The following is a 27,723-nucleotide window of genomic DNA, read 5'->3' on the forward strand; positions in this document are numbered from 1 at the left end:
ACAGTGACAGGCACGAAGACACAGACACAGACGCACACATTCGCCTGCCAGCCCTGTTCCTCTTACCTTTGCTCGGCCAAGGCACGGTACACACACACACACACACACACACACACACACACACACACACACCGCCCGCCCCGCTCCTCTCGCCGGGCAGGGCGCCAACAAGGCGAAATGCAACCCGGCGGTCTCCCCGCCCTCCGCCCCGCCAGGGCTATTTTGAAGCGCGGGGGCCGGCGGGGCGATGGGCGCCGGGTGCGGGGCGGTGCGGGGCCGCGCTGCCGCTCCGGCCCCGGCGCCGCTGCCGCTGTCGCTGCTGCAGCTCGGCCTGGGCTGCTCGCTGGTCGCGCTGGCGCTGTGGGCGCTGGCGCTGAGCGGCGCCCCGCGGGTGAAGAACGCGTGTCCCCTCTGGGCCGGCTGCTCGGTGGGTCCCGGCCCCGGCGGCTGCTCCGCGCGCTTCGGGCTCCAGGGGCGGCGGTGCCGCCTCGCTGCTCGCGGTCGGAAAGGGGCTTGTCTCACGTCCTGCTGTGCCGGGGGAGAGGGGCGGTCGGGTGGATGGGCTTGTGACAGCTTTGCGAGCGGTACCGAGACCAGTTATTCCACCTTGGTAAATACAGAATTTGTAATAGTTTGTATCGTGGAAGCCTGGCGGTGGCGAGCGGGACTTAACAGCGGCAGGAGACGGGCCGGTGTGCTCCTTTCGCGGGCGTGACAGCGTGAGTGGAAGTTTTAGTCCAGAAGCAACCTGGAAAGGTAGAGGCAATTAAACGCTGGGATTGAGGACGTGTCTGGTTGGGCGGAGGGTGTTTTTAGTTTTGTTTTTGATGCAGCAAGCTGATTATGACACCCTGGTTAAGTCCACGTCCGGAAAACATTGAGGAAGACTTTTCCTTTCACATACCTTAAAGCTGTAAGAAATGTACTGGCCTAGCAGTAGAGTAAGGTGAAAACATCACACCATTATTAATGGGCTTCGTTATAAGACCATCTGCTTTGCACTCGCAGCCAAAAATAATTTGTTATGAAACTGCAGAGTTATGTATGTGGTTTTGCAACACCAGTGATGATATCAGAAGGTATTTTGGCCAAGTCATACATACACATTACGCTAAATCAGATCGATCGTGTCAAGTGAATGAAGTTACAGAAGGGATTTATTAAAAATGCTACTGGGCAACTTCCTGTTCACTCTAGGCTTGTGTCCCTTAGGGTAGGAGTTTGCTGTGAATTGACTTAGTCACGAAGTCCCATCACTTAGACATCTACCAGCTTACTTGCAGGACCTGCTGAAAAACTGATTTGCCTTTCTTTAGGATTCCCATCCTTACTGTGAAAGAGTATTTAGGTATGTTATTTGCTTCAGTTTTACAGCAATGCTTTCTCCTTCCTTTGTTGTTTTACCCTTTAAGGTGAAGAGTCATAGGGTTCTGTTCTGTAATTCAGTAAGTTTGGTCTGAGGACTACTGCTGCAGAAGGGGGTGCTTTTGCTTCCTTACCTCATGCTGGCATTCATCTTACTAAATGGTGTCAGTTCAGGGCGATAGCTTTGGTGCTCCTCAGTGTTTTTGGTAGGGTTCTTGCTGGGGGATTTATTTCTCTGAAATGGTCAGAGAGGGCTAAAGTCAGTACAAGGAAGGAAGTAGGGATGAGTACACACAAGCATTTAATGAAGGGATGGAGTAGTAACTGAAGGCACAGAAGGGATAGCCAGTTTTTAGAATTGCTTAGCTGTGTTGCAGAAAATCAGGACTCATCAGCAAGTAATTTTTTAGGCAATTGTTTAGGTTGGGGTTGCTGTCGTAACTTTTTGTCCCCTTGCTTATTTTCTGGGAGGAGAAAATAAATCAGATTAAGATTAGTTTTGTTTTTTCACAGGATACTTTTAGGAGGGAAGAACATCAGCAGCACAGGCTCTTATTCTCTGCTTTAATTGCATCTTCATCTTTGCAGCATTGTGGGATTGTTCATCAGAGCACTGATAAATACCATGTAAGTGGTGTTTTGTGAACAGTTGTTAGCTTCTTGGTGATGTTGTTTTTTATGTTCTAGGTAATCTTATCTGGAATCTTAGGCTTAACGACATGGAGGAGACAGATGATGCTTTTGGTAAGTATGGATTAAAACCTACTGTAAGGAAATTATCAGAATATGATCCTAATTTAATAGTCACTAGTAAAAAAAATAGTAACTTGTTTCTCATTGAGAAAATAGACTATGCTGTCGAGTCTTTTTGTTAAAAGTTGTAAAATTATAATTATTGAAAGAGGAGTAAAAGACCATGAAAGACTATATTTTATCATGCAGGGATGGAGTCCCCATTAAATACAAGAGCGGACTGTGTCTGGAGGAACTTTTTGTGTTGTTTATGGACCACTTTTTGTGTTTATGAAGGTATGAGAAAGTGCTGGTTTAGCATAAATAATTTAGCTCTCCAAGGCAGTGCTGCTTAAGCTTAGATAGGGGAGTTGCTTTGAAAGTTTAGCTCAGTTTTACTGTGCTAGCGTCTGATAGCAGGTTTGAGAGCGAGCTGAAGCATTGCTGTCTTACTGTGTCACTGTTTCAGATGCATTGCTCTGAGAGAAGTAAATTGATGTGTGGGGTTTGTTAAGTGAAGTCTCAAGATGTGTGGCTCTCAGTGTCTCTGAGGCGGGGTTTGAAAAAAAGGTTTGGTGTTGGTTGGTGGTTTTTTTGTTAGTTTTGTTTTGGTCTGGTTTTTTGTTGGGTTTTTTTCCATACTGTGACTTATGAATACTACTTCTTGGCCAAAGCGGTGCTTCTTAAGGACCTGCATGGTCATCGCTGAGAAGTGTGAAGGACTGGATGTGTGAGCTGTGCACAAATTGCTATTTCTCAGTGGTACGTTGGTTAGCACAGGCAGAGCAAGTTTTTTTACCAGTTGTGGGGACAGAAATAGGAGCTCGGCTCCCAGTCTGGGAGGACCATATTTTCATGAAAATAAATGTAAATGCCATCTGTCTCAAAATGCCCAAGGCTTGCACGGTGCGCCCTGTTTCTGTATTGCCTGTATTCTGTGCTGTTTCTACAGCAAGTTGTTATTGCAGTTTCTTCTTGTCTGTTGTTGCTCTTACACTTTTTCAAATTCTCCTTTGCATAAACTTTATTATGGGCCTTTCCTAGTGTTACTTAAATGTGAAAGCACCAAAATCTCTACCCAATCCTTTCATTTATATCAAATGATCTTTAGGACAGACAAGTGCCAGAGCAGATTGCCCAGGGATGCTGTGCAGCAGATGGGGAGGTTTCTGAAATGAGACTGACCAAAGCCCTGGGCAATCTGCTGTGATCTAACAGCTGACCCTGCTTTAGCAGGAGGGTACATTTCCTGAGCTCCCTTGCAGCCATAGTTATTCTCAGGTTATGTGATTCTATGAACCTATGGGTTTTTCTCTTACCTGTGTATGTATTTTATAGAGTCTGATTTATGGAAGCCTGATTAGGCCAGGCTTGACATTGGGAAGTATTTCTTTACTAACAGGGTAGTCAAACCCTGGAAGAAACTTCCTGGAGAGGTGGTTGATGCCCCAAGCCTGTCAGTGTTTGAGGCATTTGGACAATCCCCTTAATAACTTGCTTTAACTCACGGTCAGTCCTGAAGTGGTCAGGTAGTTGGACTAGATGGTTGTTGTATGTCCCTTCCAGCTGAACTTTTTACATTCCATTCCATGTGCAAAAAGGGAAATTAGCATTAAACATTTCCTGAGGCTAAGGAAATCATGCACTGAAATAGCTATGATCTATGAAGGACAGATTGTTAGTTTCTGTGAGCATATTTATCTTGGCCTAGATTTCTAATATAGCCACCCTCCAGTAACTTGGAAAGTTTTCTCTTGGGAGTTATGAGGAGTTGTACAAGCAAGTTTCCTAAATACTTGAGCAGTGAGACTCCTTATAGAGCCCTAGCTTACAGTTATGATATTCATAACTGAAATTATAAATGCGTTCAGGGCTAGAACATATCCATTTTCCAGCTCTGACTGCCCTCCTGTTTTCCCTCCTTATACAAGGCCTTTTACACTTACTTTTTTTAAATACACTTCTACTGGATGCTGCTTTCCAGAGTTTTCGACTGAATCTCTTTTCCCCTTACCTGTACACAGCAACTTACCTGCCGTGAAGGAAGCAGAGATAGTACAGCTGTCTCCCTTAACAGCCGTTAACTCAAGCAGGTGCTAGGTGTAGAAATGCCTTTATACAGCAAGTGAGCTTTGTGGAAAGGATTAATTGCACATGAAGGTGTTTTTTTGTGATTGGTATCACACCCAGATAGTTAGCATATTGAGTACTTGTGCTACAGCCATGCGAGAAATCTGAGGAGCGATACCAATTTTCATGTTTTTGTTGCAGCAACTTATGTCTGCATTTAGTTTTCTTTATGCAGACTTTGGACTGTGCTTGACAGTTAAAAGTGTAAAGTCCGTGAGTTTAAGTGGTTATTATCATTTTTCATATGAAATTATGTCTCTGTAGATGTTTCATTGTTCATGGGGAAGGGCATCTTATCTTTATTTTTTATGCAGAGCTCTAAGTCACTCATTTCAGTTTCATAATTTATTCAAGTTGTGCAAATACCCCCTGGAATTCTCCATATGCGTCTGAACCCCCCCCAAAAGTTTTGGGAGGGACTGTTTACAGAAGTCTGTAGTGATTGGACTAGGGGCAATGGGGTATAAACTGGAGAGGGGCAGATTTAGACTAGACATAAGAAAGAATTTCTTCACTATGAGAGTGGTGAGGCACTGGCACGGGCTGCCCAGGGAAGTTGTGGCTGCCCCATCCCTGGAGGTGTTCAAGGCCAGGCTGGATGCGGCCTTGGGCAGCCTGATCTAGTGCGATGTCCCTGCCCATGGCAGGAGGTTGGAACTGGATGATCTTTAAGATCCCTTCCAACCAACACTATTTTATGATTCTGTGAAAATATCTTTGTTTTCTTCCCACATTGTCTATAGATTTTAATTCATCATGGTATGTACTAAAAGGTCTCAGGAGTAGCAGTTAGGCTGTAATTAAGGGTAAATGATTGAGCTCCATTGTTTAGCCCTCTCTTCTTCCCTAAGCTGAGTCTTAGAAGTACAGATGGGTGTCAGAGAACTTGTCCATGAGGAGGTACTCGTCCTCAGAGCAGTTCATGGAAGTGCTCTTTCTTGCAGTTTCCTCTATTATCTCGTGCTATTCTGCAGTTTCCTATGTTATCTTGTGGTTTCCTATATTATCTTGCTTTATTTTTATTTGCCTAAAGCTCTTCTGCATGGCAGCAGTCCTGCTCTTCCAGTAAAAGGAGGATGCCTTGCCTCAATAAATGTTTCTCTCCATCTTCCCCTTCAGGTGATGATTTTGCACTACTGGATTTGTTTGTCAATGGGCAGGTTCTCCTATGGCTGCCACTTCAGTCCAAGGCCTTGGACAACACAATTGCTGTTTTTTCTCTATGTTGGCAAGGCTCTGGTGCTGCTGGCACTTGGAGAAAACACAGGTCTGTGATGTTGTGAGAAAGCAGCTGAGGGCAGGCTGTAGTGTCGAAGGCAGCAAGGGCTGCTCTGTTTAGTCACTCATGTTCTGCTCCAAGAGGTGTAAAAGGAAGGGAAACTCACTAGGTACAGCTATAATGGACATTAGCAGCACCGTCTGTGAGAAGAAATCAGCCTTAACAGATTTGTGGGGGTCGGAACTAGATGATCCTTAAGGTCCCTTCCAACCCAAGCCATTCTATGATTCTATGATTAAAGAGGGATGGCTATGGTAAGAACTCTTAGTAAATAAAATTGAAAGCCCCATTTGCTGTGTTTTGCCATCCAGGCTGTATGACAGCATGGGAAGTTACTAGGTAAATAATAGATCCCAGGAACAGGGTACTGCAAGGCAAAGTCACGTTGTAATTATCTTTTGAAGGACATCCTTGCAGGGGAGGCTTGACCTTCAGCAATACAGCTGCTGAGGAGCCTTGGCTCTGAAATCTTGCCTTGCATTTAGCTGTCTGAGGCTTTTCTATTCTGGCTACCAGTTATCAATTGACTTCAGAGGTCAGCTTGTAACACTTATGCTCTGAAGCTGGTTTTTCTTCCAGAGAATAAGCTTCCTTCTGTGCATGCCTGTCCAAATGTATTTAAAGCAGGAAGGGGAACTTCCCCACTGCAGCCACCACCCCAGTTGCTTGGATATTGACTCTCAGCTGTTCTGCGTTTGATGTTACTCTCTGCTTGTGTATAAGCTGGATTCTTCCTCTCTGCTGCTGAACTCCTTCCTTTCATAGTGTTTTAAATCTTACTTTTAATGGAAGGATCCTAACTATTTTCAGAAAAATGTAACAATTCCACATTGTTCATTTGACTGCATGTGCACCAAGACCAATTAACAGATTTGATAGGCCATGCTTGCTGTAATATATTAGCTTCTATCCTTACTTGTGTAACACTTTGGCCTAAGCCAACACACAGTGTTGTTTTCCCAGATGTTGCCTGGAGGCATACTTGCTTTGCTGAATGAAGAAGCATTGTGCTAGAGAAGCATCCTTTCATTTCTGGTCATGTACAAATGAGTTACAGTCCTGTAAAGTGTGCTTTATGGGAAGCTTTCTGGTTGTGTTTTTTTCCCCCCCTGCCAACTGTAACAAAGGCTTCAAGCTAAGCATATCTCTAGTTGCTGCTTAGTGCTTGAGTTTTGCTGCTAAGGAGAATTGACCTGTGATTGCATAAAAAGTGACAGGTGACAATTGCTATAGTAGTGCCTGTTAGTCTGTATTTTCGAAGTGGAATAGCTCACTGTTAACATCTTGGCTCACATACAGGTCTCCACCATTAAGTCAATAAATGGTATTCATACAAGGATTTTGAAGTCAGTCTAAACAAACATAACAAAATGTACTTTCAAGTGTGGGACTATGAAAAGCCTTTAGAGAGGCTTTTAGCCTTTATAATCTGGTCAAAGTTAGGTCTCTTCTAACTTTTTAAATAATTTATTTTTATGCTGAAAAGTTTTCTCATTCATATGGGAAGTTTTAATACTTCATTTGTAATGTGACTCTTTTATTGATTGAGTTAGTTTGTCTTTTTTTCTGTGTGGATTCTTCTGTTGACAGTTGTGTTGCAGGTCTCCATATTGTACAACAAATAGCTCTTATACTGATAGGAAATTAGCAAGGTCCCATAGTTAATATTTAATCTTTGCTATTGCTGCTGTGTACATGGAAAATTAATACATTGACTTGCCTTTTCCTAGAAGGATGTAAACATCTATAAAATTGATAATTGTTTTTCTTGAATTTATGTTTTAAGTGCCTGCTTGTGCATCAGCCCTTTGTGTGCATATTAAAGAGAAAGGAGTTTCCTCTCTGTTATTAGATATTAGCTTCAATGGCAGCAGCAACAGGACAAGAAGTAGTCTACATGTGCAGAACGAGTCAAAGCCTTATCAAACAAGTTTATGCTGCTGCAGTGTCCTCAAACTGCAGGGTGGTATTTTTACCTGGAAGAGATCATCCATGCAAGACATTAGCAAATACTGTGTCTACCATTAGAATACGCTTTGCTTTCCTGTAGTTTAATTCATACCAGTGCTCCTCAGGACTTGCTGCAGCTGTTCACAGTCCATGTGTGTCTAATGTTCAGAAGATGAGGGCTATGAGCCAAACGAAGCCATCATTTGAATTGTTTCCATTTTTATCACTGAAGTTAAGACTAGCTACTTCTGTTTTGACTTTTAAAAGAGCACGTTTGCCTTTGCCTGTTTATTCTAATTTGAGAAGTACTTTTCTCCTAGTTTACCTGTGGATGGGGTCCTCTTTTATTGGAGTAAAGTAGAACACCTGTTTCTACTTGTAGGTGAGTGGCGATGGAGAAGATGCTTAAATTTGCATCTATAGGACCTAACAGAATATATGCTAGATAAGTGGACAGTGAGGTGGATTGAAAATTCGGTGAACAATTGCTCCCAGAGGGTTGTGATCAGTGGCACAAAGCCCAGTCAGAGGCCAGTCAGCAGTGTTGTGCCCTAGGGGTGAATACTGGGGCCAATACTGGGGCCAATACTGCTTAATATCTTACTGAACAGTCTGTACAGTGGGACACAGTGTGCTCTCAGAAAGTTCATGGTTACACAACACTGGGAGGAACAGTTCATAAGCCAAATGGGGCTGTTCAGTGAGGCCAGAACAGGCTGGAGAAATGGGCTGAAAGGACTCTCATAGAGTTCAAGTGGAAATGCGAAGTCCTGCCTGTGCAGGGAAATGGCCTCAGGCACTGCTACACATGTAGGAACAACTTGCTGAAAAGCAGCTCTGCAGAAAAGAAACTAGGGATCCTGGTGGACAACAAGCTGACCATGACAGAGCAAAATGCTCTTGTGGCAAAGTGTAATGGTATCCTGGGCTGGCATGGGCAGAGACTTGCCAGCAGGTTGAGGGAGGTGGTCCTTTCCCTCTCTTTGCACTTGTGAGGCCATATATGGAGTGCAGTGTCCAGTTCTGGGCTCCCCAGTATGAGAGAGACATGGACACACTGGAGAGGGTCTAGCAATGGGCTACTAAGATGAAAGGACTGTAGCATCTCTCCTCTGAGGAGAGGCTGAGAAATCTGGGACTGTTCAGCTGGAAACAGAGAAAGCTCAGGTGGGATCTTATCCTCTATAAATGGTTGATGGGAAGGAGCAAAAAAAGGGGGAGCTATGCCTTTCTCAGTAGTGACCTCTGACAGGACAGTTGGCTATGGGCATAACTGAAAAAAGAAAAAATAGGAAGTTCAATTTGAACACAAAAGACAGCTTTGTTTTGTTTGTTTTTTTTTTTTTACTTTGGGGACAGTACAAAACTGCCATAGGTTACTTGGAGAGGTTTTGAAGTATCCATCTGTAGACATACTCAAAACCAACAGGACACGGTCTTTGGCAGCCTGCTGTACGTGACCCTGCTTGAGCAGGCAATTGTACTAGATGGCCTTGAGAGGACCCTTTCAGCCTCAATGATTCTGTGATAATGCTGACCACTGAAGGAGCAGAAAAAATAGTTTTTTTCACTCAACGCTGAAATGCAATATATTCTTTTATCTGCTGTTGAGTAAGTAGTAGCAAATGTTATTGTTATGGTTCTGATAATGGTAGTGGTTTAGATTTTATGTAGAAGAATTATTTTTATCTTCTGCCTCTTCAGTGGGATTGTTTGAATATTAGATTTTGAAGTCAAAAGTAGACTGTGCATATAACAAAAAACAGTTCATGGTTTCATTTTTGTTTGGTAGAACATAAATGTAGGAATTACCCTTGTTTTGCGTATTTATAGTAATGTTGCTTTTCTTCCTTTTTCTTCTTTGTTTTTTACATGTTTCTTTAGAAAAATCTGTGTGGTGGTTTCTTTTTTTTTTAGTTGAAGATGTTTTTAGACCATTACGTTAGGAGTTTTTTATATAACTTGTAATGTATCTTTATACTGGATTGTTCCTATTGCAGCTCCTTTACCAAAGGATGAAATTAATACGTGAATTTGCCTTTTTTTTAGAATCTCTCTTGATGTATAACTTTGGAGAAACCTTCTTGCTCAAGACCTCAATTTCTTCAGTTCAAAGATGACAGATATACTTTTTGTTTTCCTTGATATCGTTTCTTGAGATTTGTACTGTAAAGATACTTTATGTGGAAACAGCTTCTACTTTGCTTATAGAAGTCGTTAATTTGTAGTTGACAGTGCCCTGTGTTCATCATAGACAAAAAGGTTTTTTTGTATGAAATACCTGTGTCTATCAATTCTGTTTTTCTCAGAACAGTTTTATCCAAAGGGGTTACTGAGATAATCTAGATAAGGCAAGTCCTGTATGACCAACCTACTGGCTTTCTGTGATGGTGTAACTATAGCAGTGGATATGGAAAAACCAGCGGATGTGATCTATCTGGATTTATGCAAAGCCTTTGACACAGTCCCCACCACATCCTTCTTTCTAAATTGGAGAGATATGAATGCAATGGGTGGATGGTTCGGTGGATAAGAAACTGTTTGGAGGGTTGTATTTGGAGAGTAGTGGTCAATGGCTCCTAGGCCAGATGGGGATCTGTGACAAGTTGTGTCCCTCAGGGATCCATGCTGGGACCATGCTGTTCAATATCTTCATCAATGATACAGACAGTGAGACTGAGTGCACCTTCAGCAAGTTTGCAGATGACACCAAGCTTAGTGATGCAGTTGCCACACCAGAAGGACAGGATGTCATCCAGATGGACCTGGACAGGCTGGAGAAGTGGGCCTGTGAGAACATGTCATGAGGCTCAACAAGACCAAGTGCAAGGTCCTGCACCTGGGTTGGGGCAATCCCTGGTTTCAGTCCATGATGGCAGATGTTGTGATTGAGAGCAGCCCTACAGAGAAGGACTTGGGGGTGCAGGTGGATGAGAAGCTCAACATGAGCCAGCAGTGTGTGCTCGCAGCCCAGAAGGCCAACCGTATCCTGGGCTGCATCTGAAGAAGGGTGGCCAGCAGGGCAATGGAGGTGATTCTGCCCTTCTGTTCCTCTCTTGTGAGACCTCACCTGGAGTATTGTGTCCAGTTCAGGACTCCTCAACATAAGAAGGATACGGAAGTGTTGGAACAGGTCCAGAGGAGGGCCACAGGGTGGTCAGAGGGCTGGAGCATCTCAGATACAAGGACAGGCTGAGACTTGGGGTTGTTTAGCTTGGAGAAAGCTCTGAGGAGACCTTGTAGCGACCTTCCAATATATGAAGGGGCTACAGGAAAGCTGAGGAGGGACTGTTAACAAAGTCTTGTAGTGATAGGACTAGGGGCAATAGGTATAAACTGGAGAGGGGCAGATTTAGACTAGACATAAGGAAGAATTTCTTCACTGTGAGGGTGGTGAGGCACTGGCACAGGTTTCCTGGGAAGCTGTGGCTGCCCTATCCCTGGAGGTGTTCAAGGCCAGGTTGGATAGGCCCTTGGGCAGCCTGATCTAGTGGGAGGTGTCCCTGCCTCTGGCAGGGAATTGGAACTGGATTATCTTTAAGGTCCCTTCCAACCCAAACTATTCTATGGTTCTATGATGCTTATCTTTGATTTTATTCTATTTGTGAAGCTAAAAAATTTAAATCCTCTTAATATTGATTGTTGTCAGTTTGTCTTAATTCAAAATAGTCCAGATCCGCTTCATATAAGTACTAATAGATATTTTAACTTTTTTTTCCTTTTTCTCTGAAGTTCAAACCTACCTTACGTGACAATGCAATGGTTAACCTTTTGTAAAGGCAACTACTAATGAGATGTTATAATTTAAGGAATGAGTTTGCATAGTAGGTCTTGGCTCTTGTCCATTCCAGGATGATTATTTTTCCCTGAACCTCAGTAAATGAGATCATTGTTTGTGCAGCAGCCCTGATTTATTTTTGGTACAGCTGCCTAGGTATCTAACCATTGTACATCAGTTAAATTAATTTGGAAAGAGATTACTGTCTGTGTGTGTCTTTAGGAAATCTGGATCTGCTGTAAAGCTATCTGAAGCAGAACTAAGCCTGTCTCCTTTACAGTTCCTTTATCTTCCATATCAGGAGAGAGATCTCTTATTTTTATTTATCTCAAAAGTGGTTGTCTTACACGTAGTACTCTCTCTCCTGAAGAAAAATTTTGGGACAGGAAAAGACCTTGTGTGTGTTTAAAATCCATATCTCAAAATCCATATCTCATGATTTATATAACCACAAATTACAGATTATAAGGGCATGCATGAAAGAAGGACTGTATTTTATCCACTGCATGTGCTTGTCGTTTTCCAGGTACTCTTATTCCTGTGGCTGCTGGTCTTTCAGGTGGTTTATAAAACTGAAAATATTATCTGATTTATGAATGGAGGTGTACTGGTTTTAGTAGCTGGGAGGAAATAAAATCATATAACCGTCATCCCCTGAGTTTCTCTGTCCTCACTGTACTGGTAAAATTATTTTTCTTCTTTTTGTGTTGCAAGATAGTTTTGGAAATTCTATGCAGAATTAATGTTGTATTAAGTTGTCTCTTCCTCAGGTTTCTTACTGATGTAAATGTTTTAATATGTAAACTCAGTGGAAGGCTGTGATGTACAGTGGAAGTTGGATGGCTTACAAATCATACTTTGCACTCCAGAAAAACCTTTAGCTACCTGTACTTTTCAATAGTTAAATTTATTTTATCACTGCACAACTGCTGCAGCATAAGGAGCGAGAGGAAGATGACAAAGGTATTTGGAGTAACCATCTAATGGGTTAAGATAAGACACCCTGGTTGCAGGGAGTTCTGAAAAGAAGGGGTGTCATTCTCAGCTTCTGTGTGCACTGCCATACACTCCTAGACTGGGGTTGATGATCCTGTTTCCACTGCTGTTAACTTTGTTTTGACGTTCCAGGCTAACCTTTTTGTTCTGGTGTCTCTCATCTGTGTTCTGCTGAACCTGGCTGCATTTATATTAGGATGTCAAGGCGTTCAGTTTGTGTCCAGTGTCCCCAGATGTGATTTGGTAAGCAGACCTACTGATTTACATGTATTTCTTCATGGCATGCCATGTAAGCTTGCTGTGTTGGGATCACAAAATGTGCTGATGTAGAGATAGAAATAAGCAGCTACAGCATGATGGGGAAAAAAGAAAACACTGTGTTTCAAGCCTTGATTCAGTTCAAACTGTGAACAGGCTCACTGAAATCCACAACAGTATTTTTATTGTCTGTGTTCCTAAACACTTGGGTTTTTTGAGCTGGAATCTTCATAAGCAGTTTAGCTCATAAAATGACAACTCCAAAAGAATATGTTTGGAAAGGTTTTACTCTTCATTAGAAGAGGTTAGTTAGCCCAGAAATGGTTTTGTTTGACTGCTTAGAGAGCTAGCCTCTGTCTTCAGGGTAGGTACAAGACTTTCTATACAATTTTATGAGAAGGAATCCTAAATGTATCTTTAGAAATTTCTTCTTGCCAATGTTATACACTGATTTTAATATCATAGTAATTTAAGAACTAGCATAAAGGCTTTCATACTCATGTGACAAAGATAAACCACTGAAAAATTCCTGAGAGGTACTTGTGAGCTAACGACAAAAAGGTGGGTGAGGTGGGAATGTTTCTCCTGGTCTGCTTTACCTGGTGAGGGCAATTTTTTTTTCTACCTTGCAGTAAGAATTGTGAGGAAACACTTCTACTTGTCAAAGAAGCATTCTGCGCAGTAAAGGAGAGAATGCAAAGAAAAATAAATCTCAAATGTGTGTCATAAGCAGTATAAGAATATATATTTATGAACCAGAAAACGTGGAATAATTGAAATTGAAGGATAGGGACTCAGTTCATAGTAAAGCTGATCTCATGTAGAGGCTTGAAGGACTTTGAGGGTTAATGGAAAGAACTTTGAATATTTATTTTCATTTATTTATTGCTTCAAGAAAGCTCTTGTTGATTCCTTAACATGTTGGTGTGTATGTTGCAGTGAGTGTCCAAGATGACTAGAATTAAGGTTCACTCAATATCGGTATACTGAAGCAGCACTGAGAACTGTTAATATTATTCCAGATGACATGGTTAAATGTGTCAGTTTGGTTGGAGTTACAGTTTAACACTTAAGTTTTATGTTATGCAGGTAAAAATGCTGCATAAACCAGCTAATAAATTAAAAAGTGGAGTTTTGTGTTTGTAAAGGTGGATATCGGTGAAAAAAAGATTTGTTTCTGCTGTAAAGAATTTAATCTCACAGAATGCACAGAAGAGACTGCACTGAAGCTATACCACGTGAAGTTGTGCAGTGATGCCCACCTTCTTCTCAAGGTACCGTGCACACACTGCTTAACGTGGTTGCTTTGATAATGTCTATACTTGCTTGACAGTATTGTGCTGAGGTGACTTCTATTTACCGTGAAAAAAATCTGTTATTTTCTAGTCTTCATTTGTCAGAGGCTTTTTATGGTTCTGTAGTGGGTTTGGTTTTTTCTCATCTCTGGGGTTTGACCAGTGCATTGCTAATACAATATACTGTTCTTGCCTTTTCTGTGTTTTATGTAACCAACACTTCAGTTTAATTTGGACAAGATTGCATGGGTAAACGTGGTGTGAATTTTAGCTAATGATTTCATGCTTTCACTAGTCTTTTTATCTTCTCAGCCTTTCTTGGCTTACAAACTGCTAAAATACCACTTGCAATTATGTTCAAGTACAAAAGTGCTTTAACATTTATATAATGGTACTTATTTTGCATTCTGTAGTGCAAGATGGAAGAGAAGAAAATATAAGAGGAAGGTTATAATTCTTGGAGGAATAGATGGACTATAAATTCCATCTGAGTGGTATTAAACTCTTCTGGATCTCTTCATCAGGCCATTCAATAGGCCAAAACAAAGTTTTTGCAAATTACTCTGGTCTTGGAGATTGTCCATGATGGCTTTGTCTCGTATATTTTTAAGAAGTACTAGTCATGGTGATTCTTGTGTTTTCTGTGTTGATTTTGTTTTTACACATTTCTTTATTTATTATTTTCATTTCCATGATCTTCATGTTCTTCAGAAAGTGCTCTTTGCTCTTTGTGTCCTGAATGCTTTCACCACCACAGTTTGCTTGGTAGCGGCTGCCCTGCATTACTTGAAGATTTTTTCAACAAGAAGATCCTGCATAGTAAGTGAGAGCAAGGTGTTGCCTGATATAAACTGTGGTACAAACAGTATTACTAGATTGCACCATTCAGCATTTTTTCATATCTCAGAAGGTTTTTAACAGAAGTTTTGTATGATTGATTAGGATGAATCTCAGATTGAAGACCAAGATCACCCTTTGGATCCTGACGATTTTGTCCCACCTGTGCCACCTCCCCCTTATTTTGCAACTTTTTATTCCTGTACTCCACAAATGAGTCGCAGGTAAACCTCTACACACTCTTCCTTTCTTTAGGATCTTGGAAACCTTGCACAGTTGTTTTTTGAGACCATTTTCTCTATTATTAACTGAAAAAGGTTGGTGACCTTAGGAGGGGATGCAGGGAAGAAAACACCTATTGACTGTGAGGCAGTATAAATACAGTATGGGCAATAGGTGTAATTTTGTGGGGTTTGCTTTAGAGTCTGTATAAAGTCTTTGAGTAAGAGAAATGCTGCAATTTGACATGGCTGAAAACTTTAATGATGTGGTCAGAAGCAGGTTGGAGCAGTGACAGAAAGTCAGATGGAACCTCTTGGCAAGGCTCTTGTAAGAGACCCCCTGAACGACAGCCTGGCCTCCTACAGACCTTCCTGCCAGAGCAATTCCCCTTCTTCTCCTTTGACAATTAAGGCTAACTAAGAGGTATGTTTTGATTGTACTACCAGGCCAGATAATCACTACCCTTATCTCTCTACTCTGGTATGAGCAGTCATACAGGATTCGCACATGGTGCTATTGGTGGGCTTCTCTGCAGTGGCAGCTGTGGAGTGGAGAGAGGAGTGAGAGTGAATGTGGGTGGATGACTTCATGTATGAGGGGAAAGAGTAGTACAGTCACAAGTCACTGTAATCTCTTCACGTGCTCCCTTCTTTTTTTTTTTTAATTACTACAAAGGTGAGGGAAGAAGGATTCGGAGGAAGATTAAATAATAGCTGTATGAATTTTCTTGTGAGTAAGAGAAAACATGCAGAAAATTTTGATATTAGAGAAGGCTTCCGCCTTTGGTATAAGTAGTCTTCAGAAACATTAAAATGTAAATGGAGGGGCAGGAGTGTTCTTTTAAAAAAGAAGAATAAAGCTAAAAATCATGTAGTTTATCCATTAAGTATCAACTCTGTTATGTTACTGTGCCAGGACTTACTAGTATCTACTTCTTTCCATTCAGTGGTGACTTGTAGGTTTTTTATCCTTCATTCTGCAGGTGGTTATAACCTGCAAGTCATGCTGACTTACAGGTTAGCTCTGTTGGTTAGTTTATGACTTGGGTGGGGCTGCATTATTCTGCTGTGAACACAATGTTTATACATAAAATATCATGATGCTTAATCAGACTGTATCACTCAGCTTTAGTTTAAAACTCCTGATTTTTGCAGTGTGCAGGTCTGTTTAGTTTTTGACTATTTCATCAGGAATAACATGCATGACTTTCAAGACTCTGTGGTCCTTGTAGAGGTAATTTCAAATTCTGGGATTACCTAGAAAATGGCAGCGTGGCACAGGAACGGATTTTAGAATGAAAAATTAATCTAAAACACCAAAGACAGGGGTTGAATTCCAAGCGTTAATAAAAGCCTCCTATGTAAATTTTGATTCAAGCTGGTTGTGAGAACAGAATTATGTGCATAGTGATCTGTTTGGAAGATTAGATATTTATGGAAATATGCTTGTCACAGTTCCCCGGCTTTAAAATGGGGCTGTCATTCTTTGTCTGGCATGTCATTCCAGATGGCTATCTCCTTCCCAGCAGCAGTATTTCTATTTGTCTATTTTCAGCACAGTAGGAGCTGGTGAACAATGTATAAGGCTTGTACAGTCTAATATTGGGTAGCTACCTTGCCTGTGACTGTGTTAGTACTTGATAATAAGACTTAAGTGATGGTGACATCCTCCTGAAATCAGGCTACTTTTTCCAAGGTGCTCAGGGTAGTTATGCAGCAGTGCAGAAGTTGAAGCAACAGACAGACTCTAATTTCTCTTCTTGGCAGATGAAGAAATATGACTCACCCGGGGCTGGACCCACAGTGTCTAGCAGAGCAGCTGAGGTGGGACCTGGCTTCTTCTCAGTCAGCCTTCTCATACTTTTCCCTTCCCTCTCTGCCTGGTCTGTACCCTGAATGCCCTGCTGCATCTGTGGCTCCCTCAGACTCAGTGTCCAAAACCTGTGTTAGAAAGTGGAGGTGACAGGAACCACATTCAAGGTGGCAAGCCACCATCTGCAAGCTGCATATGGGGTGACTCCAAACCAGATGCATCCCTTTGAGAAAGGAAACATGGTGGTCAAAATATTTGCAAAGGACTTGTTTGGGACCAGAAGCTGTTCTCTGCCCTTTGAATTGCAAAGCCAGAGGCACTGCTACCAAAGCCAGTTAATTGGTTTGTTCATTTTTCTTACTTAGTGGTGGACAAAACAAACTAGCATTAGAGTTCCCAGCTGAAGAATAAAATACAAAGTGTTATAATGCCTGTGATTTCAAGGGAAGAGGCAATCTATGTGGGGCAGCAAACCAAGCACCTCATGTCTAGAAATCTGCCCCAGTCCAGTATAAGGTACCATCTGGACACTAGAAGAGTTTGTCAGAATGCAGACCTACTTACCCAAATTGTGTATTCTTGAATTCAGTATGTGTCTCAAATTGGACCCATGTGCTGCTGGCAGCCGTTTCTTAACAGAATGAGTTTATGCTATTGAAATATCAAAGTTTCCAGAGGCTGTTGTTCAGCTGAGGTGTGAATGCAGAAGTTGGTCGAGAGGTGGCCGAGGATGTGCCTTCTGCCTTCAGTGCCCTTCTTACCTCCAGGAGTACAGAGCCTCCCCATAGTCTGCAGCAGTCTTTTGGCCGTGGGGTTCCCTGAAAAAGCTGACTCCTGTTCCTTACTTTCCTGTATCATCACTTCAAAAAGCTGCTGGCTTTTGACTGACACAGTAATTTGCCTTCCGTACATAAAAAGAGAAAGTGGAAGTTAAGAAATAAAAGAACAGATTGACTAACATGCACATCTTGAAAGCGGCTTTTATAGTAAGGGACAGAATGCAATGCTTTTCTAGGTAACTGTTCTGTAATAAGTTTTAACATGATATAATTCTTGGACTCAACATTTGTCTTCAAGTTGTGACTGAGCTGGGTAGGCCAGATCGGGCATGTTTAAAAACAAAACTAAGGTTCAAGAAGCATATAATTTTGTGGCCTACATTGAATGTAATCAGCACAGATGTACTGGAGAAATGTGAAGAAGTGATGTCAATGGACCATCAGTCTCCATTGTACTCCAAACTTAATCTGAAGCTTTTAGGAGCAGATAAAATAGGCTGAAGATAAAAACTATTTTAACGTGTTATATTTCTCTGATTTTTAAGATTAAAAAAATACTGACTAGTTATCAAAATCTGTTCTTTTCCTCAAATTTCTCCATATGTTACCTCCTATTACCTTGATAGGAGCCTTTCACAAAAGTGTTCCCCAGTTCTCCTTGTGGAAGCTTTACTTTTTTCTTCTGTAAGCAGCTTTCCGTAGACATTTCCATTCACTCTGCTGTGTCCTCTCAATTTACAAGAAAATCATTTTCACAGTCATCTCTGTTCCCATCAACCAGTGTCCAGAGAAGCCCTAAACTGTGGGAAGAAGGACTTGTATAACATTTCTTTGTAGAGATGTTATGTCTACTAGTGATAGCTGTAAGTCTGTCATGGGTCCAGAGAGCAAACCATGTGAACTTCTGTGTATTGCTTGGAAATTTCTTCTCAGTATGAAATGGGCAATTTAAAAGGTAACACAAAGCAGAGAAAAATTGAGATCCTTTGGGTCATAGATTTTTCTGATGATTGTATGGGGAAGGTCCCCTTGCTAGCTCTGCTGTGGTCCAGAACAGTTTCTTCCAGGGTTAATGAAGTAATGTAAACTTATGTTACCAAAATCACCACTTGCCACCGTTCCTGTTTATTCCCTCTCAGAGCTACCTTCTAAGAGGAAGATGATTCAGCAAAAGGTCTGTGGGATATCTGCTTTATTTATGATTTCAGAGAGCTCTTTGAAAACTGAAGAGTAAGGTTAACCATTTCATTTGTACAGGTCTTTGAACTGATCAACTATAATGTTCTTATCTAAGCACAATCACAAAAATAACCATTAATTTGAGTTTGCCTTTTTCTGTGCAGCTGTAACTGAGTCTATCTGAATATAAAACATGAGATCAGAAGTATCTTGAATTTTGGTTACAATTAAGAATTTATTAGTTCACAGAAATCAGAGCTAGGTTGTCTCCTTTTTCAATGACGACCTGTGTTTGAATCTCTTGAAACAAAACTGAATCTCTGAAGTAAAACTGAAATGGATTCCTAGGCACAATACTGCACAAAGTCATTTTGAAGCTCTGGTGAGAGCACATTGGAGATGCACCTCCTAAGGAACAATTTCCTGCCTTGTTCTAGGAAAATCTTCTACAGCTCTCGGCGAATTCATTAGCTGTCACTGAGATCCCAAAGTCTGAGCCGGCATGGGAAAGCCAGTGGAGTTTGGTAGATGTTTTCCTGCAGCTGGAAGGCCACACTGATGGAGTTGCTTGGTGGTGTTTGTTGTAGGATGCTTGGCTCTGATGTGATTCCTTTGCCCCATATTTACCGAGCACGAATCAAAGGCATTGAAGTGTTCTGCCCTCTGGACCCACCTCCTCCTTATGAAGCTGTACAGAGCCAGAACAATTCTGAGCAGGTATGGCCAACAGGAGTTTAAAGTGTGACTTATTTTTCCACTACAAAGGTAAGATTGCACAGAGGCATGGTAAACATAAGTCAGGTGTCTTTTCATTTTAGAAGAGCTGTGGAATGTTTGATTAGAAATGTGGCTTGCTGTAAATTTCACTGAAGACTTTATTAATCACTTCGCTTTAGAGCTGAAAAGTTTTCCCTGATTGGAAAGCTCTGTCTGATCATGGAAGAAGGAGCAAAATACACTGTGGAGCACACCTGTTGCTAGTTATTCAAGAAGACCCCTGTACTTCCTCCTTGCTCCTACGGGAGCAGCTGTACTCCTCCCATGTGGGACTAGGTCAGGGTTTTGCTCTGATCACTGATCCCTTTTCACTGGTGTTTTGAGAACGTGAGTGCTTTTTTCCCAAAAAATACTCAGCAGGATAAAATTGGCTGAACTGGATGATGAACATTAACTTTAAACATTCAGTAGTCTTGGTTTTGCAGTGGAATTAAACATATATCAGATAGTTACTATGCAGTAAAGCAAAGATGTTCACTTTCTAAGGTGGATGTTGCAGTTCTTAGGAAGTACCAGAAAAAAAGGTGGCTTGTGATTTTTCATCTTTCCTATTTTATTTCAGGAAGGTGTGCTACAGGATGTCGTGGAAGTTGTTGATTTGGGGGAAGTGAGTGACAAGCAGGCCTCTCAAGGTAAAAAGTACTTTTAATTTTTTTTTTCCTTTTTAAAACAGTCCTGTCCAACCCAGATATCTTAATGTAGCAACAGAATTATTATTTCTTTGAAAGACAGCCATCACATTGCAAGCTGGAGATTCAGAATTGATTGTTTTGGGTAGTAGGAACAGGGATTAATGTTTAAAAGATACAAAGTTGTTTACTTTCAAGATACAAAAAGAAAGATGTATTTTCTTAGTAATCTACAAGTTAGTTGTTGACTCTGCATCCATATGTTGTAAGAAATTATGTCCGCTCCAGTGCTTCCATTTGTTTTGTATATATGATGGTGCCTATTGACATTTTGTTGCTGGTGAAAATGGGAAAAGGGTAAAATAATGCTGTACCATGAGATAAATGTGGAAATTGTTCTATTATTCAGTCTTCATTGGCAGAAACTATTTAGTAATTCTTCATACTGATACAGGACATACTGGGACAGGCAGTCTAGCTATGTGTGGAGGCCACATCAAACTTTGCTTAGCATTGTTTTAGAAAACCATGGAAATCTTTTGAAGTTGGTTTCAGCCTAACCTTTGTTGTGGTGTACACTTGCAGTTAAACATTACTGGCTCCCAGGTAAGTCACAGGCAGCTTTTCCAGTACAGCCATGGTGAAAATCTGTTCTACTTTTCATTTGAACTTGCCGTTATGGGGCATATTGTATTTTGTGTAACAGATGGCTATGTGCCTATCTGCACAGTGTTAATGCCATAAGTATAGAGAGTAAAGACACTTAGGGGACTAGGGGGTGGGAGGGAAGCCAAAAATCTTTAATTTGACTGTGGCTTCTCCCCTGCCAATCTACTGCTCAAACTACAGGAAGAATTTGGTGTGAACTTTATCGTTTTAAGTTGTCCCTACTAAGTGGTGGCAGGAAAAAAAAAAATCTTTACATAAACCCATACATTAACCAAAATACAAATCTTTCAAAGTTCCCTCATGCTCCAGCAGTCTGCCTCAAAATTCTGAAAACAGGCACTTGGATGCTTCTGACATCTCATCAGTTGTGATAATCAGAAAGAAATTCAGAAGAGTTGTAGCAGAAAGTTTAATTCTCAAGGACTACTTCTTTTGATAAAACTGCTGTTGCTTTCTCTGGGCACTTTGAGCACAAATGGAAATCAGATATCAAACACAAGGCTGCATGGTGACTGCTTAGAGGTATGAGAATGGAAACCAGGAAAAGAATACTACAGAAAAATGTAGAGAGAATCAGGAAAGTTGTGGGTTTGGGTTTTGTTTGTTTGTTTGTTTGGTTTTTTATTTCAAAAGAATGGTGCATCATTGTTTGAGGTATTTTGTCCATCTCTTTTTTTTTTTTTTTTAAATAAAAAGGCCTCAGAAGAGACATTTAAATCTCAGTCTGGCTGTTAAATTCAGATAAGGAAGCAAGGGAGCATCTTAATAAAGAAAACTAACACTGCATCTTCTAGGTGTTAGGGCTTCCTAGGGGCATGAATTTAAGGAATTTAACTAGTTCCAGGCTGGTATCTGCCTTATTTAAGTTGTGTCACTGTTTTTTCTTTTTGGAGATTCCAGATTGCATTTGTGTAGGAGTTAAGGTGCTATGTTCAACAAGCACATATCATCCAAGCTGTAGTTTTTTCAGATTCTCCAGGCACTGGCACATTTCTGTTAGCAGCACAAACGTTTGCCATGTTCTGAATAAGAGACTTTTTACATTAATTAGTGGTTTTGCTCTTGGATGAGCAGGAAGACTTTTTTCTCTGTAATATGCCAGGTGCCATGAGGTGGAGGTACAGAACCAGGCTTGGTGAGAAATACATAGCTTCATTCTGTCCTGTTCAGTAAAAGGCAGTTGTGGGAATCACAGCATATAATTTCACTCTAAGGAAAAGAAGGAATGTTGATTAATTGGAAAGATGAAACCTATCACATATCACTCAAGAAAATATTTTTTAATAAAGAACCTCATGAAACAAGATCTTGAATTTCCTTATAGGGACTGGTGACTGATTTATAAGTTACCTAGCTGCAAACAGTGACTGACCTCAGTGGCGATATGCTGTCAGATCTTGATATAGCTGCTTATATACAGGAGGAGTTCAGGCTCCTCCCAGGTTTCTCTCCCAGAAAGCTGTAGCTCCCTTCTTTCTTATCAGGTGGTTTAAGGTGAGGTTTATACTAGGCAAAGCCATATTTTGCCATAATGTTGAATAGGTTTCTGCAAATGTTTAAGCAGGCTTTAGACCAACGTTACTAGTGAGTGTGGGTATCTGCACACATGCAAGCACCTCTAGGCTATTGTGTCTAGTCATTATATATTTGTGGAGGGAGGGCACAAAAAAAAAAAAAGCCAGTAAAGATAATGGCTTCTACATCTCTGCTTTATTCTAACAACTTGCCTTCACCTTTACTATTTCTGATTACTCAGGTGAAGAAATTCTTGAATCTTCCAGCAGAGTGAGCCTTTCACCCTCAGATGCAAGCCTGGTGCCTGCAGGAGCTGGAAGCAGAGCCTTCCGTCTCTTGCGGGAACGGTCTAGAAGTGACCCTGTGCTGTCCTGCCCAGTGCTTCAAGGTGACTTGTTTTTTGTCTGTCAGTGCTTATGTAATGTGTCCTTAAAAGAATATCTGTTAGAAGGTTAGTACTTTGAACCTAATATCTGCAGAAATTGGTTACTGTCTCCCAAGAGTACCTGCATTACAGCAGTTTGCTTTCCCAAATATTCTCCACCCAACACCTTAGTCTTGCTGCTCTTTAGGGTTTCACATAGAATGGTTTGAATTAGAAGGGACCTTAAGATCATCGATTTCCAACCGCCCTGCCATGGGCAGGGACACGTCCCACTAAACCAGGCTGCCCAAGGCCCCATCCAACCTGGCTTCAAACACTTCCAGGGATGGGGCAGCCACAACTTGTCTGGGCAACCTGTGCCAGTACCTCACCACTCTGGTTATGAATAATTTCTTCCTGATATCTAATCTAAATCTTCCCCCTTCCAATTTAAAGCCATCCCCCCTCATACTATCACTACGTCTCCTTTTAAAAGGTCCCTTTCCAGATTTCTTGTAGGCCACCTTCAGGTACTGGATGGGCACTGTAAGATCTCCCCAGAGCCCTCTCTTCTCCAGGCCGAACAAACCCAACTCTCTCTGACTGTCCTCATAGCAGAGGGGTTCCATTCCTCTGATCATCTTTGTAACCCTCCTCTGGACCCATCCAGCCATTCCACATCCTTCTTATGTTGGAGATTCCAGAACCGGACACAATATGCCAGGTGGGGTCTTAGAGACTGGAGTAGAGGGGGAGAATCGCCTCCCTTGCCCTGCTGGCCACACTTCTTTTGATGCAGCCCAGGGTGCGGTTGGCCTGGGCTGTGAGCGCATATTGCTGGTTCATGTCGAGCTTCTCCTCAGTCAGCACCCCCAAGTCCGTCTCTGCAGGGCTGCTCTCAATCACATCATTCCCCATCAAGTATTGAAACCAGGGATTGCCCTGACCCAGCTGTAGGACCTTGACCTTGGCCCTGTTGAACCCCATGAGGTTCTAACAGTCCCACTTCTCCAGCTTGTCCAGGTCCCTTTGGGTGACATCGCGTCCTTCCAGTGTGGCAACTGCACCTCTCAGCTTGGTGTCATCTGCAAACAGGGTCTGTAAGATGCATTGCTCATTTGAGTAGGAGGGGGAGGGATGGTGGAAGATGAGGAGGAAGGAGCACATAGAATTTCTCAGTGTATTTGTACACTGGCATCTGAAAGCTTGTGAGGACAGTTGTCTTTGTGAGCAATTTAAAGCAAAATTAGGTTGGATATTTGGTATTGGCTTAGAAATTGCTTCCTTTTCCTCACTCCTTATAGCATCAAAAATGCCAACCACTCAGCACACAAAAACAGAAGTGGAAAGCTGATGAAATCTGTCACAGCTACTTTGGCATCAATTGTTGTGGAAAAACTTCTGGTGTGACTGCAGCGTCCTTGATTCTGTTGGCAATCTTAAAAATCCACTTGTTGAGAGTTTTGCGATTTTTATTAGAGGATATTGGAATCCCTGTAGTAGCTGCTGTAGTAGCTGCTGGTAGATACTGGCAGTCACAAAATGTGAGGAGGGGGCATGCTAGTAGCAATTATTCATTTTGAATACAGGGAGCATGGCTATCTGGATTACACTACAGTTTTTGTGGAATGTTTTTATATCTCTGCTACATCATTTGTTTTCTTTTCCCCCCTATCAACTTCCCCCACAGCACCTCAGAGAATCTGCTGCTGAAGCAAGTTAGATGACACAGAGCCTATTCATAGATGTGGAAGCATAGCAGAGCATTTCTGCTGTAGGGAGACTCTGTCAGTCAAACATTTGGGCACTTTAGGCTGGATGTAACTGAGGTTAGGTCTGTTCAGCACTGGATTTGAGAGTTAAATACAGGATTGCTGCAGAAAAGGGACTCGGCTGTAACAGAACAATGGAAGTTGCTTCAAGTACTTTTCTTGCTGGAGAGTTTTGCATGTCTTACTGGTATTGTATTTGGTGTAAAGTCAAGATTAAAGTGCTTCTTGAACAACTGGCAGGTACTCATTTACTTTCTAACAGGCAAAAATTTATGATCGTTATTTTGACCAAAGGCAGTGGATTTTTATTTGGACCACAGGCAGTGGAATTGTTTTCCTGCTACCCTTTGTTTAGTCCTTGCAAAGTAATTTTCAATGTTTTTTTTTCATTAAATTTTCCTAGTGTAGTATTACTAGCTTCCTTCTTGACAGTTACTTTCAGATATTTTGTAACTAGCCCTCCTGGCTGATAGTAAGTGAAAGTTACAAAGAGCTTAGGAGAGATCATAAAAGCCTTCAAGCTTTGCAAAACCTGCTAGTATGTTAACATTAACACTCAAGGCTCATTTTGAGTCTGTTCAGAAATCAAGGAAAAGAGAAACAAAACAATGTACAGAAAATAGCAAATAGCTTTCCTGGACATTTCCCTCCAGACCCTTTGACATGTGATATGCTATAGCTATGTGTGACTATTTTACAGGCAACTTCTAGTGTAAATCCAATACAAAGTGAACACTGTCACTCTGACCATGCCAGGCTTGAGTTTTACATGGCTAAACTATGCAATACATCATCACTGAATCAGGATTGAAATTGTGGGGGATACTTGTTGAACAATAGTATTGTGAACCAAGTGGATTGTTTGCTGTGTTTGATCTTTGTCTCCAGGGGTGGTGCCCAGCTGTGAAGCTGCAACACAGACTGAAGTAAAACCACAACTCTGTGCTGTCACCTTGCGGAAGAGTGTGAGAGCAAGAGCTTTGAGGGGAAGACCACAATCTTTGATAGACTACAAGTCTTACACAGACACTAAACAGCTTGTGGCATGGATTCTAAAGCAGTCCTACAGTAGCATAAGCCCTGACATACAAGAATTGGTGGAAAATATCAAGTCTGTTTTAAAGTCGGATGAGGAACATATGGCAGAAGCTTTCACCAGTGCTACCTTCCTTGAGGTAGTTTTCTTACTTGTATTCATTGGGTGATGTAGCTGGCCTTGGTTTAGGACTATAGGCTTACATTTACCACTCTGCTACCCAATTAGCTTCCTTTGGTACTTTGGTTTTATCTGGGAGTGTGCAAGAGGCTGTGCATCCATGATGTCTCTTTCTCTATCAACCACATACCCCAGAAGGTTTTCAGAGGACTGAACAAATGTATTTAAAAGCTGCAGGAGATAATCGTCTCTGGTAGGATCATGCACTGTAAATAAAACATCAGTGTTTTATATTGAGTGTGGCAAGGAAGAGAATGTTATAAAGCTTTTACTATAATCAGCTGGAAGGAATGGAGGCTGATGAGGAAATTTTTATGTAAACCCATGAGAAGCAACGTTTTGTGATTGCCTCCCAGGATAAAAATAAGGCATAGTACTAAGGGAAAAAAAGAAAGAAGTAAAAAATAATGTGCTTACATTAGGGGAATGAACATTCAGAAGTTCCAGACATTAGATTTCATCAAACACATGTTTTGGTTCTTTACAGACCATTTTAATAGATGAGTTAATTCAAGCACAATACAAGTGACTTGCTGTGACAACCAATTCTGGGTTGAGTTCTCATGCAAAACATCAAAGACTGTAATTTAGGCTCTGCAGATAAACTGAGTTTTCCCAATGCAGCCTACAGACAACAATTTGACAGAAACAGCTGAAAAAAAAGTCCTTATGAGCATTTAATTTGTCACAATGACCTGAAAGTTATTACATTTTAGTGGCTTCTGCAGGAAGTGACATTTAGTTTCCTGTTAAGCAATACTGTGCCGTGGTTTGGGGTGAACTAATGTGTAGGTTTTTTTAAAGAAACAACAAAACAAAAGAAAACCCAAACCAGCCAAGAGCTTTCAGTATTTTTCCCAACCAGGATTGTTTTTCCCATGCCTCCACAACAAATAGTTCTAGTCTTGGCTTTTGTTATTATTCTTTACAAATAACAGAAAGCATTATAACTAGCTTCTTCCTAGTTGGGCAACAAGCTACTTTAACGGAACAAGAGCCTGAAACAAATCTGACTTGTGATGTGGTTTCTTTTTCATTTTAAAGGTAATGGCACCTTCCCAGCAAGACATGTCATTGAATGCCCATGTGTTACCTTTCACACAGCATCCCACAGTGCTGCACCTGGAGAGCTGTGGCGACGTCAGTACTTTAACCACTGATGAAGATCAGATAGCAGAGAGGAGGGTCCATAGAGCAGACCCTGAACGGCCTCACAGTCTTATTGGCGTTGTCAGGGAAACTGTACTTTGAGCTGATTTCTGTTTACTTCTCAGTAGAGCACTTCTGCCAAATATACGTGTTGCACAGGAGAATCATCTCTGACAAGTGGGTGGAAGTGTTGATAATACAATTTTTTTCATACATCATACTCAGACTCCTAAGGGAAAGTTCGTTGTACAAGGCCTAGTAAACAGATTGCAAGCTACCCTTCATTGGGCTCTCAGATGCAATTAGTCTGCTTGTGATACAGTTACTGTCCTGTTTCATCTCTCTAGTCTGTCATCACTTAGGACAGATTTGCTTTTTCACTTAATTTACTAGAGTGGTGCCAGAATGGCTCTATGCCTCTGTTTACTGTGGTGAGGCAAGGACAGTTAATATGTGTGTGCACTTTGTATCCCATTAGAGAGTAAGGCCAATGTCATTGCCCCTGTTCATCTACTGAATGTTACTGTAGCTCTGCTGATTTTCTCTTTTGTTATGTACCACCCACCATCATGCTGGTGTGTGTGTGGCCACCATGCAGCCATCTCACATCCTCCGCAAACATGGAGGTGACTAGTTAACATTGTTTTGGTGTTCTTAACCACCAGGCTACAGTGACCCATAAGCTGACTCCTTGCGGCTGATAAATGAATGTAAACACCAGTTGGCTCAAGCTGTTGACTGCAGATCGTTTAAGGTGTGTCCCAGACTACGCAAAGTATTTCCAAAGCCTGAGAGCAGGCACACAAATTGTATTTGTAAGGCTAGTTGTAAGCTTCTGTGTCTTAGCAGAATGGCTAAATATTCTCTCTGCTGTTTTAATGATAAAGCTTCATTTAAAAGCTATTAAACAGCTTTCCCACTGAAAACCAAAGAGCTTTAGAGTGAGTTTTAATTAAGCTTGCTGAGAAGTAGAAACTGTGTGCTAAAGTTAACTTGAATAAAATAAAATACTTATCTCTA

General features: G+C 41.4%; 1 protein-coding gene across 5 annotated transcripts; it reads left to right on the top strand.

Annotated features, from left to right (window-relative positions):
* Window positions 1-343: 343 nt before the first annotated feature.
* ENTREP1 (endosomal transmembrane epsin interactor 1) lies at window positions 344-27,723 on the top strand. 5 transcript variants are annotated; one of them, XM_069880830.1, is made up of 12 exons: window positions 739-756; window positions 2,053-2,109; window positions 2,308-2,394; window positions 12,363-12,473; window positions 13,637-13,762; window positions 14,495-14,602; window positions 14,726-14,844; window positions 19,200-19,329; window positions 19,952-20,021; window positions 22,444-22,590; window positions 25,227-25,513; window positions 26,599-27,723. In XM_069880830.1, the coding sequence occupies exons 3-12, from the start codon at window positions 2,389-2,391 to the stop codon at window positions 26,803-26,805; spliced, it is 1,311 nt and encodes a 436-aa protein (XP_069736931.1). In that variant the 5' UTR covers window positions 739-756; window positions 2,053-2,109; window positions 2,308-2,388; the 3' UTR covers window positions 26,806-27,723. The 5 variants fall into 5 exon arrangements, with proteins under 5 accessions (XP_069736927.1, XP_069736930.1, XP_069736931.1 ...); XM_069880826.1 differs by lacking the exons at window positions 739-756; window positions 2,308-2,394 and adding an exon at window positions 344-427; XM_069880829.1 differs by lacking the exon at window positions 2,308-2,394 and having other exon boundaries at window positions 554-756.

Source organism: Phaenicophaeus curvirostris, chromosome Z, assembly GCF_032191515.1.
Source record: "Phaenicophaeus curvirostris isolate KB17595 chromosome Z, BPBGC_Pcur_1.0, whole genome shotgun sequence".
Taxonomy (NCBI): domain Eukaryota; kingdom Metazoa; phylum Chordata; class Aves; order Cuculiformes; family Cuculidae; genus Phaenicophaeus; species Phaenicophaeus curvirostris.